Here is a 15,358-nt window from a genome sequence, read left to right as displayed (position 1 = left end):
TCTATTGGTTGTTCTGACGCATTGTTTTATCAAGATATCATATAAAAAAAAGAATAATCTATGCCCAGCTCAAAATTTTCGTTGACACAGAGGCAATATCTAATCAACTTTTGTTGCTCCGAACTAGATGACTGGAATTTCAAATTGTCAACATTTTAATTTGACGTTAAAAACTCTTCGTATTTCGTTATCAAATCATTAAGGGTGATTCTTTTATATCTATAGTCCTAAAAACTCTGTTCTTTTCTTGAAGGGATAAAAACACTATCGAAATGAAAAACAAATATATATTTTTGCAATTTTCGTTTGAAAAAATGTATCATTTTGGACAATTATAACATTCTTATCATAGTTTAATGGAGTCAACAAAATTTATTAGATTAGTTTATAATTATTTTTGTCAACCCTTCCCTTTCTTGCAATCCTGAGAATTTTGCTCTTGGAGAAAATCTGGTTGTCAAGACAGAGTTCACAAAGTGTATCTGAAATTAAAAAAAGGAAATAAATTATAAGCTAAGCATTAAAACTTATTTTTAAAAACCCATACACAGTAACATACTCACTGATATGCAGTTTATGAAACTCGTTTGTTTTTTTTATTTCTGAAACACCGTGGGGGTCTAGTCTTGTCAACAAGTTTGTTTTATAATGTTTATTTCTTAGGTTTTGAAGAAAGGAAATGGTTGGCAAAAAAATGTAAGGTGCCTTCCAATCTCTCGCAGAAGGTCCTACAGAGAGTTCGTGAAGACGAGGAACAAGGTAGTCAAGGAGGCTCTCTTGACGCTGTAGCTTCTACAGTCAAACCTTTCTTGGCCCTACCTATATTCACTGAGAAGCTCTTCAACTGAATACAGGTGGCCAGGAGTGAGTCGCTTCCAGTTAGTCCAAGTAACTCTTGTAGGTGAGTCGGAAGGGGACTGATGAAAAAGGTGTAAGTCGCCAGGTATACCACTGGCAGCTAGTAGACAGTGAGTGGAGGGGGAAGAAAGTGACGCTGCTAGTTACGCTGTATACGTTCTCTCTATTTGCTTACTACGATAACGTAATAAATAAGTAAAGCTTCCGTGTTTTATTTATTCCGATGCTGAACTCAATGGTGGAACAGTGATTTACGACTGCTCAAGTGTAACGGAAAGTGACAAAAATAGGTGTATCGCAGTTACGATTCCTGCACTGAGAGACCTTTTGCACCGTAACAGACTTTCGACAGACGGCTGCGGAGCATTCTAGCGGTCAGCTATAAAACTACGTTTTTGGTCTGCAGCCGTACAATTTTTGGAGCGTTTTTTGTTTTGTTTTGTTTTGTTTAAATGGCCTCTTGTATAGACAAATAGCCAGTACTAAAAGTCACTTCCAGTAATAAAAGTTAATGAATGTCACTAATAATCATGGACAATATGTTGCAAACGCTGTGGTTTTATCGACCGCTTGGCAGCGTTTAAGTCCCCGCAGCAAGAGTATTCGTTGAAAAAGCAAAATTGAGATTGGCTTACAAATATATACGAAACGAAGCGCATCGATTAATACTCTCACCTAAAGTATAAGTAGTAGTAGAAGTTACTAATAAATCAGTGTCTGTTTTGCAGATATAGTCATCTGCCCAAACAACTGTTACAATTTTCAACTTTTTGATGGAATTTTTGCGTGTTGGTGCAATATAGTGAATAACAAATATCCCTCACCAAAGGAAGTAACAATCTACTTTGATCAAGCTCTATTAGGTGCTGTTACTTAAGCTATTTTTCAGGCTAGAGTACAAAACAGTACTTGAATTTATGTTTCACAGCAAATAATGCATTAAACAGCCGAGAATTCAATTTGCATGACATGCTTGGATATTTGCCATTTTAGGCATATGTTGGCAAGATGGAAGTGTTATCCAAAACAGCAGTCGATCTGGAGTTCGGATTATGTACTTAAGGTGAATGTGTCTATTATATCTCTCACTCGAAGAAGACAACAATGAATTTAATTCTCTCCAAGAGTGGGTTGATCAGATTTACAATAAAATAATAACCAAAACAGAAAGTGAGAACATATTTGACGATGAAATCATTGGATGTAAATTGCCAGCAATTACAAAAAAAAGTAAAAGATTGGACAAATGAATTTATTTCAAAAGATATGGTTAACCACATGTGCCTGGCGAACTTGATTAGCTAGAATTTTGTTTTCAACTGATTTTGAAATTGTGAATGAGTACAATTCAAACCCTACCTGCCGATTTCGTGTTTATTTTTGTAAGATCCATATTCTCCTTAGGAGCCTGGCGTGATTTTTTACCAGTTTGATCTTCTATCTACGAAATAGGATATTTAGATTTACAGTACCGTCTTTCTTTTTAATTGCGACGACGGTGCTTGTAAATACAAATTAGTACGATTTAAAATTTTAATTTTTTATCTATTTGTCAACTTGTTTTTCAATTATCTTATGATCAAAATAGGTAAATACCTTGGCCTATTGAAATTGTTTTCTTTTAAGTTAATAATAAATAAGCTGTGAGTAGTTTTAATTTTATTTCGCTTATGATATAACTGAGTATCGTCGCCAGAAAAACGAAAGTCAACTTCGCATAGAGTTATACTGACAATCATTACATTTTGTTCGCATTTATTAATTAATAATACATCAAAACTCACACTGTAAGCTTCATTATCGATAAAAAAGTCCTTTAATTTATATTTTGTTGACATGAAAACATACTACACTAAACTTTGATTCGACTAAATTTAAAACTTAAATTTTTCCAGAACGTCTAAGCGTATTTTCCATTTTTTAATTTTACAATAAAATTGAAGTTAATCGAAAAAGTACGTAGTCGTTAAAAATGATTATGCTCATCAAATATGCATTGCCACTGTTATCTGATTGTTTTGATCCTCACACTCTGGTCTGAGTACATGCTACGCTGATCTTATTTAATTGTACAATGCATAAAAATATTGATAAATTTTTGTCCACTTCGTTTAAGGAAAATATCTGCTTCTAATTGCGATGAATCTTCTCTTGGGAAATGATTGCCAATGAGCTCTGTTTCTCTCGTCTCAGAATGCCATAACCTTCATCTTGTCAAACGTCCGTTTTTATAACTTTTATCTCGTCTTGAATTGAGAGAACGGCAATGCAGAATTTTCTTCATCTTTAGATCTTTAGAGTTTTTCGTCTTCTTATTCACAGAAAAAACCTAGTCTCATTTTTGTTACAAATCAAAATGAGCCAATGCTAAACGACATAGACAGTGGCGCCATCAACCTGGTTCATATTTGTTGCACATCAAAATGAGCCGCCTACACGTCTCATTCTGAGTTCAATTTTTTCTGTGTTTTCAAAGTTTTATGATCCCTATCCCACATCTAACACCACCTCCGTGTAGAAATACTCTGGACCGAACGGGGGCTGGATCTGACGTTTCTAAAATAGACACGATCTGGACCACTACATGAATCTTCATTTCGACGATGCCCCGTCCTAGCCCCTGTCTAGTGACATGTTTCACAGAAAAAATCTGAACTCAAAGTGAACTGCTTAGAGAGCTCATTTTGATAAGCAGCAAAAATTATACACGTTTTGATTCAGAAATCAGAATCAAAAGTCAACTCTATTTAGTTTTGATTCCGAAATCATAATCAAAACCAAAAGTTAACTTAGTTTCGATTCGAAGTAGTGAACGAATCGTACTTCTGATTTCGTTTTTTATAAACGAAACGAAAGTTTGACAGATTACTTCCGATTTTCTAACTGACTCAAGTCATATGTCTTAAATTATTACGCCTTAAGTCTTGTGTTTTAAGTCTCAAGTTTAGAGTCACAGGAAAAATATAGCAAACTTCATTAGGAGTGATTTAATAGCGTTATCATTAAAAAAATGTAAATTTAATAAATGAGATGGGTGGATAAAATTGAAAGTTTTTATTAAAATACAGAATCCTCCTTTTAGGAATTGGTCATTTATATGTAGCATAAACCCTGTAAATTTGAAACTAGATTCTAACCCTTTCAAGAAAACGAATAAACTCCAAAGACGAGCATTTACAAAAATTAGTTAATATATTCTATTAATAATAAAAAAGTTTAAAATTTTAATTGCATGTAGTTTTCTTGTGTTGTTTTTTATCTCATCATGATTAACCTCGCATTAAAAATATACTCTGTAACCGTGAATAATAACAAGATTTTTCTCCCTAATACTATTTTTTATTGTGATTAAAATTTATATCAGTTAAAGCAGATCCATATGTAAGCGAAATCGCACAATCGTTGCGAGCGTTGTTACCCCTCGATTCCATCTACTCTGTACACTCCCCTAGGTGTCGTCAGAAGGAAAACGAATTAGGTAGCTATTATGATGAAACCCTTTAAAGTTTCGTAAAAATATCTGTTATTTAATTCAAAAATTATTTCTAAAAAATACGATATATATTACTTCTCCTTAACCTTCGCTCGACCGGAAATTTTTTATGTATGCTAATGACCGGATACCCTCCCCTGATGACCTAAATTTTTTCTCATTTTCACATTGCAAACAAGACTTGGAATTATCAAAGTTTTTCATTACAACTATTTTATATTGATACATGATAAATCAAAAATTTAAAAGTGACTCAAATTGCAATTAAATTGATGCAAACTGCAAAAAGATTTTACAATACTAACTCAGGGTGGGAGGATATTCGGACTGGTGGAGCTTAAAATTGATTTATCCGTCTTTAAATGGTTACCTTATTGAATTATGAAGTTTCTGAATTCGACTTTTAGACAAAATTTATAAATTAAGAATCTTGACCAACATTTTTGAAAGTTCAATTTTCCGGTTGTTGGTTAACATTCTTAATTTTTTAATTTTGATTAAAAATTCAAATTCAGTGACGACGTCACAATTCATAAGTTTTACACTCCAGGAAGGTGAAATACAATTTTTTATAGGTTTTATTTAATTTTTTCAAAAGAAATGTTTAATTAAAGAAAAAAACAATTAAAACGATTAAAAATATTTAATTTATATATTAAGTATAATAAATCAATTAGAACATTTTTCATTTATTCATATGGTTTTTAAATTATCAGTAATTAAAAAGTTTTAAAAATTAGTCCACTATTTCAATAATAATAATTCGTAAAAAGAAAATTTTTCGAAGAGAAATATAATTAAACTATTTAAAAATATTTAATTTGAGTTGTGTTATACAAAATTTTAATAATTTTTAATAATTGTACGAATCATTCGGTAAACTAACCCAGAAAAACCTCAACAAATTTAAAAATAAAATTAGGAAAAAATTTATTCAAGAAACATTCCTGAATTAGTTCAAGACCGGTGGATATGAGAAAAAGTCGACAATAATTCTTTTACTTTAAGTGAAATAGTTGAAAACATTCTAGAATTATTCTTGAACTAATAAAGGGAGATTGAAATTAGATACAGTATAATAGAAATATGATATATTAATGGTGAGATCAAGACAAAGTTTGAAAAAATTAAGAATGGTTCTGAATTTTTCAAGAAAATCACATTATTTTGAAAATGAACAATCACTGCTTCTTGTGCCTGAAAAATTCCCGAACTCTAAAGGAAGATTGGAGTGCGCATCGATCACTTTGCGCATATATATTCAACAAGTTATATCTATAGTGCGGTTCAGTTACAGCACACCAAGTTTACAAAATTATGATTCCGGAAAATGATTTTTGTATCTTGGCAAAAAAAACTGGTTGATTGCTTTTTTATTGAACACCTACAGGCATATAAAATTTTTGACGAAACTGTCTATTTTCACTGCGTTTTGACTTCGAATGCAATAATTAATTGTAAAAATAAGTTAGCTGATAACTATAGCTACATTTCAAAAATATGGCTGTAAAATGTTGATTTATGTCAATTCAATTTGAACGCAAAATACATATATATAATAAAAACTTTTATTTCACAAAATATGTCTTTTTCAAATGCAAATATCCATTATAATCTCATCTTTAAACTTAGTTTCAAAAATCATAAGTTTATAATTTCATTTACTCTCCCTGCATAGCAGGGTTCGAGGATCCTGATTTAATTAATTTAATTATTTAATATTTAGTAATTAATATAATCATTTTTATAAAACAGAAAAAAATTATTAAAAATAATATGTAAAATATAGATATATATAATAAATTTTATTTAAAAATAAATTATTTTAAAATTAATTATACTATTATTTATCTATTATTTTTTAATCAATACTTTATATTATATATATGTATTATTTTAATTATAATGAAATTACAATTATTCATTCAAGACCTTCTAAATTTTCTAATTTATTTAAAAAATAAGATTTTCCTAATTTAGTTTTTTTAAAATTTCTCTAAAATACATTAACAATTTTTACATATATATATATATATATATATATATATATTTATATATATTTATATAGATTTACTTATGTACAACTTGTAATGGTTATTAATATCGATTATCTATATTTCTTAGTACTTATAATTTTCATTTTTATATATTTTCTGAACGTTGTAGTTGCGAGCATATATACATTATGTTTATTAGTATAGGTTGTGTTTGTAGTTATAGTTTGCGTTTATATGTGTATTAAGTGTTGTTACATTTATATGTTGGTATGTGTATGTGTGTAAAATGCTGTTTCTGTTTATATCTTTGAATTTTTTTTCTTGAAAGCACAAGCCGAAATTTTCCCGAACACAACAGTAGATTATGTCGCCGTACGGTTTGGAGTTTCACTGGGCTTAACAAGAGATTGTCAGACCTATTTTTTAGTTTCTTCTGGCTATAGTACTATAAATATTCAATCTATTTTTTTTTGGTTCTTCCTTGAAGTGTTAACGAATTTTCACAGAAATTTAACTACTCATTCTTGAAATATGTCCATGATATTTTAAAACTAGTTGATCCGTAATCTTTAGCGAATTTTTTCATATCCACCATTCTTGAACGAATTCAGGAATATTTCCTGAATAAATTTTTTCCGTGCGGAATTCAAATTTGTAATCATCAACTTCTAAAACCTTTGACTAATAATTTTGAAGAAAATCCAATTAATTTTTGCGACGAAAATTTAATGAAAATTTAATTTAAATGTTCAGCCCAGGTGCGAATTTAAGGTGGCCGCCAGAGTTTGAAGGTTGGCCCAATGTTGGCCTAACTTTGGCATCCGGAGTTACGGTTGCCAAAGTTTGCCCAACTTTGGCAGTTACATGTGGCCATAGTTAGCCTGACTTTGCAAGCCAACCATGGTAAGCGGATTTCGCCAACAATCGGAACAACTTTGGACGAAAGTTGGCCCGACGGTTGGCAAAACTTTGGGTAACGTAGTTTAAACAATTTAAAATTTTTGGTTGGCCAAACTCTGGGTGATTGTTGGCCCGACGGTTGCCAAAACTTCGGGGAACATAGTTTAAATGACTTAAAATTTTTGATTAGCCAAACTCTGGGTGATGGTTGGTCCGACGGTTGACAAAATTCCAAAAAATTTAGTTTAAGCGACTTAAAATTTTTGGTTGACTTACACTGCAAAAAGAAGTGTCAATATAAGATGTTTTTGTAGTCACTTTTAAGACGTTTTGGTAGTAACTTTTTAGTTATTTAATGTGTCTTATTTTAAGATGTTATAATAGGAATAAAGCATCTAAATATTAAAATTAACATCTTATTCTAAGATGGAAGCGAATGGAAGTTACCATTTCTGTCTTAACATCTTGTTTTAAGATACCAAGAAGATACAACTTTTTGCAGTGTATATGTGAATTAATGTATTTAACAATAAAAATAAATTATAAATTACATATAATTATCGTTTCTTTATTGGTCTGTTTCTAAAATTTATGTTCTTCTCTGTTGCAACCTTTAAATGTATTTTTTTTATAATCCCAAGTAAGCGTAGCATAATGGTTAGCGTATAAGACTTCGGTGCGTTAGGTTAAGAGTTCGATTCGTATAGGTATTCGATAAGTATAGGTTATGTGTAGTGTCTCCGATAATAATAATGTGTTAATTGTATAAATAATTTAATTTTTTAATTATTTTTTAATGATTATTATTACTTCCTATTTAAAGTTGGCCCTACTTTGGGATCAGTTGTCTGGCCAACTACCGTCGCCAAAGGACGGTAAACCGTTATCATATGTATGGTTAGGCCAACTAATGTCACGAGAAGCTGGACCAACTTTGATGAAGTTGGGCCAACTTTGGGCCGACCAAAAATTCGCACCTGGGAGTCAGCTTTTAGGCGAAACATTTATTTAAGTGGGACATTTAAATCTTTAGACAATTTTCACTACACTTTGCAATTAAATACTGCGAAGTTTGCAAGTAAATCTTAAATAAATTAGGAAAGTTTCGGTTCTGTGTGGGTAGCAAAAAATTAAAATTGCAATTATCTCAAAAACCTGATGTGGAGTGAAAAAACGAACTAATGTTTCGAATTCAGCGTTACATTAAAAACAGGTTTTCGTTGCTCGAATTCAAAACCGTGTGTTAATGTCAAAATTGAGAGATTACTAAAAAATTTTTAATTTTAGATTTTTTTTAACATCTACACTATGCCATAAATTTTAATCACAATAAAAATAGTATTAGAGGTAAAAAGTCTTGTTATTAATCTTCAAAATGAAAAACAGTAACTTTGAAATCGGGCCAAAATTATTTATAATATATTTAATACATATTCTTCTGAAACGGTTTTTTCCTCTGAAGATAAATTTTTGAGGTAAAGTCCGATTAAAAGTAATTTATTGGTGTTGCACTGAGTAAATTAGTTAATATTTTTACACGTAATATTTCTTTTACAGGTTTTTCATGATTTTTGTCATGTACACTACCGTCGGAAATTGTCGGTACGATTGACGTGCGCGGGATGAAATGTTGATGTCGCACCTAAATTAAGATATTTTAAGTTTGAGAAAAGCTAGAGACTTGAAACTTAGATCACCTGAAAGCTGATAAAATTCTGCTTCTGAATATATACCTAGAATTTTTTTTCGACTTTCTGGAGCGATTATAACACTGGAAAGATTTCGAAAAAAAACGTCTAATTTTCCCAATTTCGTACCCAGTTTTTGATTCCTTGCATAATCTAGGAAAATGCAAGGAAAAATTTGTAACTCCTACAACATAATCTTTAAGATCTTAGCTTTAAAAGTAATTTTTAAGACTTAAAAAATATTGTTTCGTTTTTGAGATAAGTTGAAAAATGTCAGAGCATGTTTTTTACACAACTCAGCGTCAAAGATTAGTTCTTGCATCCCCGCTGCTTCGACCGTTCCTTGCGCCAGGGCCGAATATGCGTGCGGGCCCCTGCTTGAAACCCGTCTTGTATTTTCTTACATTTACAGTTATTGATTATTATAAATGTTATAAATATTTTATTATTATTAATATTTATATTATTATTATTTATTATATTATATTATTATTATATTGTTTTGATAAATTACGTTAAATTTAATTGAATGTTTGCAAGATATTTTTTTGGTTATAACTAATTAATAAAGAACATTGTTACATTCTTGCAGTTGTTTCATTCTCTTCTCAATAAGACAGAAAAATTAATAATAATTCAATATGTCATACAAATGCAAAAGATTAACCATACACTGTTCATATTATTGTTTCCATAATTTTTACTAAAATAATTAGTACTACAAATTAAATTTTTCAAAATTAATTACAAATTTTAAACAAAAAATTTTAAAGTTCTGAAAAAGAAGAACATTTTTCCAATTTGGTAAATTTTAAGTACAATATTAAAAAGTATTTGTTAAACTTTTAATTAACTAATAATAATAACATTTTTTAAATAAATTAATTAATATTCTAATAATCAATAACTGTAAATGTGAGAAAATACAAGACGGGTTTCAAGCAGGGGCCCGCACGCATATTCGGCCCTGGCGCAAGGAACGGGCGAAGCAGCGGGGATGCAAGAACTAATCTTTGACGCTGAGTTGTGTAAAAAACATGCTCTGACATTTTTCAACTTATCTCAAAAACGAAACAATATTTTTTAAGTCTTAAAAATTACTTTTAAAGCTAAGATCTTAAAGATTATGTTGTAGGAGTTACAAATTTTTCCTTGCATTTTCCTAGATTATGCAGGGAATCAAAAACTGGGTACGAAATTGGGAAAATTAGACGTTTTTTTTCGAAATCTTTCCAGTGTTATAATCGCACCAGAAAGTCGAAAAAAAATTCTAGGTATATATTCAGAAGCAGAATTTTATCAGCTTTCAGGTGATCTAAGTTTCAAGTCTCTAGCTTTTCTCAAACTTAAAATATCTTAATTTAGGTGCGACATCAACATTTCATCCCGCGCACGTCAATCGTACCGACAATTTCCGACGGTAGTGTATGTGTATACATTTTGAATGTTTGTAGTCGTGTGATAAATATATTACCGGAATTTTGGGGACGCACCTGGCATCTGTAGGTTTATATGAAACATCATATTTCTCCACTTTTTCGACTTGGCTTGTACTCCAGGACACACGAACGGACGTTGGGTTCAGGAACATTACGGTAATATTCTCTGGTACACCCTTGATTCCTGTCATCGAACCTGTACCAAAATTATTCTTTTCTGTACTATTTTATCAATTAAAAATTCATGTTAATAAATCTCACCTATAAATTCTAATTGTAAGCAATGTTTCAAATAAAAATAATTAATATTAATAAAATCATATTTCCTAAATGAAAATTCATGAACATATTTTTTTGAAGTCTTTTGTTTTACAAATTAATTGTTTAGACAATCTATCAATATTAATAGATTGCTGAAAAAAATTTCATAGTTATATAAATGAGCAAAATTTATGTTTATTTATTTTATACAGTGTAATGTAAAATATTTTCCAAATCTCACCTACAAGACCAGCTCCTTGAAGGAATAGTATTGTGGCCCAAAGGACCATACCGCCAGGATGGCGGACCAAGGCTGGACCGCGTATCCCTCCACTCACGGTTTTTTCTCCACTTCTGCGTCTTATTAATTTTACTAGTCCACTCTGCTGGCAAAGTGACTTCTCGAACCACATGCACTTTATCTAACATTCGAACTTCTTACTTCTTACACCTTGGACTATACATTTTCCAAATTCATCAAATCCAAACAATTACTTTTCTCTTCCATGTATATTTTGCCTCTATGACACGGTTACGCATTATTGATGTCATCTTAGACAAGACCCTTCCGACAACTGCAACAAAAAAATATATGTAAAAATTGTAAGTTTTTTTATTTTAACTTTCAAGTTAATATATTTTTCAAACAACTTATTACGTACAGTTTTTAAAAATAATTGTGACTTATAATTGAAATTTTTCAAGGCATATAAAACGATATCATATCATAGAAATTTCAAAAAATTATTCTACCTATAAGAGTTTTGAAAACTGAATGGTAATGCTATTTTTTATTTTTGTTAAAAATCGATGTTAATGTTGGATATGATGTTTAGAAAACTATAATATTCTAACTTTATTCTACCTAAGTTGAGAACAAAGTTATATTTTAAAAACAGTAGCATTAGAGTAATAATACTGCAATATTACTGTAATATTTCTGTAATATTACACGCTTATTTGAAATACATAAAAATTTTTACGTTTGTTTATAATAAAACAGAAAAAATAATAATTAATCAGTCAAATATTTTTAAGTGGTTTTTGAAATGTTTTTGAAATATTTGTAATATTACCATGAGGTGGACATTTTAATATTACAGTAACATTACGTGCTACTTGGGTATACTCATAAACAACTAACTTGTTTGTCTAATGTTGACATAACATTAATTTTTTGCAAATGTTAAAATGATGTTACAAACGTATATATATATATATATATATATATATATATATATATTAAATTAAACTTCGTTATTGTTTATTATAAAAATAAAAAATTAATAAGAATTTAAACTGACAAACGAAAGTAACAACTAACAAAATATTGAATATACATATATAATTTTTTTATAAATGAATTTCATTTCATCCAAACGCAAACAAAGGAAGTCAACTGCTTATTTCAGATTTCAACGTTTTTGAGAGAATTTATAAAATTTTTAAAAATTTTGTTTCTAATTAAAAAAATTTATAATAGTAAACAAAAATTTCAACATTGTTATAAAAGACTTGCGATATTAAATATCTTCTTGACACCTCTAAAGCTTAGCTTAGACAACGAGAAACCTTATTATCGACTAGAATTAGTGAGGTTTAGCCTACTTTGTAAAAACCACACAGTTTCTACCACTGTAAATTTTGTTCAATTACGATAATCTGTTGTTTCTAGGACAACGTTCTGTATAAATTATGTACAAAACATTGACAGATGAAAGTATAAACAAACTTTGCAATAAAAATATTAAACTTCAATCTATTGTTATTAAGAAACAAAAAAAATTTTTGATTTATATTAACAGTTTTTATAAAAAATTGTTACGGACGGAATTCCGTAAATTTTTAATTTTTTTTTGTTAAATATTATTTATTAAAAATAATATTTGTTAATTTATATTACAAATATGTTGTCAATTACTCACCAACAACATACACAACAAACACACATAAGTTTTCTTATGTTAAATATTCAATTATTTTTTTTAAATCAATTTAATAACTATTTATAATTTTATTTTTCATTTATTTTTAATTTTGAAATCAATGGTTATTTCGCAAATGAATTGAGATTATTGAACTTCATATTGCGAAATAACATGAACTAAATTACAAATCGATTTTGCTAATTGTAGGACTTACAATGTATAGAAGTTGCCACATTAGTCTGGAAAGTTAGGAAATATTTATAAATCATAAAGGTAAATCAGGTGGTTGAACCGATCACGCCACTAATAAAATAAAGTAAAATTTGGAAAATTCAGGTTTGGTGAACCCAATACTCTGAATTTTTAAAAGGCAGATTTTGAAATATTGAAATAATTGTTTAAAGGCAATATTTAAGGAGTACAAGTTTATTGAAAGAAAATATAAAGAATAAAGGAAGGTAAAACGACTTCCGCATATTTGAGTATCGTATATCAAGTACGAGTTTTAAACTCTAAAGAGTTGGAAAAGTAATTTGATACTTTTTATAACATTTTATTTATCATTATTCTGGTGAGTTGCTTTAAATCTACATGTATTAATTGAAACATATAGAATCTATAAACGAAAAACAAACATCATAACACACAGTTCATACACACAAATTGTTTTCTTATTATTGAAAATTTCTTTTATTTGATCTCTTTGTTTTGCTTGCAACAAATTATTCTTGTGAGACTTGATTTTCAGTCAAGCAGCTTAACGTAAATGTTGTTTTAATTGTAAACATTTTATTAATGATCAATTGGGGAACTAAATGTATATTTTTGGGGGTTGAATGGATAAACGGATTTCTTTTGTTGTGCTAATTACGTTTTCATTTATTTAGTCACCTTTTTGATGTCTTTATTATATCGCTCTTTTTGATCATTTTGTCTAAAATACCGTCTATCCGAGTTTATTGAATTGATAATATACTGGGGGACAGTCCTCTACCTTAATCTAACTTTGTTAGCGAAGAGGAATTTACGCTTGCCAATTAGCGGAATTATTAAATAATAAAATCAGTGTTTTTTTCTAAACATTTATTATTTTCTCTTTAAATTATTTATTTTATTTTTGTTAATTAACTTCCGTCTTTAACAAAAATTAATAAATATCTCAAAAGTACATTCGGGGTTAGGTGGCGCGGTTATCTCAAAATTTCGTTAAATATTAATAAAATGATTAAATGAAGTTGATTATATAAAATTTACACATTAGTAAGCACCAATAACAATCCTTTTAAAAAAATTTAACCGAATAATGGGTTTTTAACTATTCACAGCGTAATTATATAAAAAAAAATATTTTTTATAATTTCACGATTTCATTGAAAATGCTTTTAATTTAAATGAAATTTTCTAATTTTTAAAATAATTTTATTGTAAAATTACAGTACATGATTTATTTTGTTAAGTCTTACATTGTTTAAACTTTAAATCATATAATTTAATTAATTTCACTCCTGCACCACGCAACCACGGCCGGGAGGGCGCGGGAGAGGGGGGGTTGCTTGGCGCGCTTTGCACAGCTTCAAATAAAGTGGTATAAAAAGAAAAGTATTAAATATATTGCAACTTTCTTTTTTTAAAATTAACCCAGCAAACACGTTCTATAAATGTTCTATAACAGTGATGTCACAGTTTTACAGAACAGTTGTTACAAGTTGGTTACGAATCTGTTATATAACCTCATTGTCATTGAATTCTAGAACATTGTTACAAAAGAGTGACAGAACTGTTCTATATTATGATAACGTCACAGTTCTATAACAATGTTATGTAACATGTCTATAACACGACAGTCACAAATGATCTGCAAGTGATGTTCCAACGTAGTTCTAGAACTGTGTAGGAACAATGTTATGTAGCTGTCCTTTGTCTTAAATATATATAAAGTATATAATATAATAATAATAATATATAAAGTCAAATCAAATTAACTCGATATAAACATTTACATTTAATTTTTTAATGACATAAGAATGTGTTAAATATAAATTATATAACTTAATAACAACTTTATTATGCACCACAATAGTACAGGGTGTCCTAAAATTTTAGGGATGTCTGGATATCTCGTAATAATAGCCTTTTTGACAAAAAAATTTAAAAATTTGTTCAGAATAGCAAAATATGTTAAAATGTGCACTTTGATTTTGTTATTCTGAACAATCTTTCATTTAAGTTTCTTTTTCTCAAAAATAAGATCGTTACAAAATACCCAAATGTCTTGGAAATTTCGGAACAACATGTATAACAACACTAGATCGTTGTTACATTCACAGAAAACTAAAAGGTATTAAAATAAGCTGCAACGCTTCTTATTTTAATCCATTTTGGTATTAAAATAAGTAAAAATGGATTAAAATAAGAAGCGTTGCAGCTTATTTTAATACCTTTTAATTTTCTGTGTTACTGTTCTTCTCATTTAAAGAACTATGATACATATTCATACTGAAACAATGTTATGTCACAAATATAGATTTTTGTTCCTACACTGTGATACGTTTACGTAACACATATATAGAGGCATTCTTTGTCAACGCGGACACCCCTCTCGCCCAAATTCTTTTCATTTTAAATTCATGTTTAATGGCTTAAATTTTAGTTAAAGGAATATACTTTTGAAAACTGAGTGGCAAATATCCAAAAACAAAATATAGGATCCAATATAAAGGTTATTCTTTAAATTTACCAATAAAAAGTTACTCTAATTCATTTTGAACAATCCAAAAAGTAATGCTTGAGGCCT

The 15,358-nt window shown here is 29.1% G+C and overlaps 1 protein-coding gene across 10 annotated transcripts in view; it reads right to left on the bottom strand.

The window, feature by feature from the left end:
- LOC127278959 (uncharacterized) overlaps positions 1–15,358 on the bottom strand; it is a 230,291-nt gene that overhangs the window by 114,331 nt on the left and 100,602 nt on the right. For all 10 annotated transcript variants that reach the window (XR_007842567.1, XM_051300944.1, XM_051300949.1 and 7 more), the window contains 2 exons: positions 10,878–11,211; positions 10,430–10,571 (listed from right to left, as the gene is read on the bottom strand). Coding sequence is in view for 9 of the 10 variants with exons in the window: in XM_051300944.1 (XP_051156901.1) it covers positions 10,430–10,571; positions 10,878–11,049 (314 nt within the window). In the remaining variant the exon portion in view is untranslated. The remainder of the gene's footprint in view (positions 1–10,429; positions 10,572–10,877; positions 11,212–15,358) is intronic.

Source organism: Leptopilina boulardi, unplaced genomic scaffold, assembly GCF_019393585.1.
Source record: "Leptopilina boulardi isolate dan_hultmark-lab unplaced genomic scaffold, ZJU_Lbou_2.1 LbouV2_213, whole genome shotgun sequence".
NCBI classification, from domain to species: Eukaryota; Metazoa; Arthropoda; class Insecta; order Hymenoptera; family Figitidae; genus Leptopilina; species Leptopilina boulardi.
The sequence above is the reverse complement of the archived record's forward strand: the minus strand, read 5'-3'. Positions and strand labels throughout refer to the sequence as shown.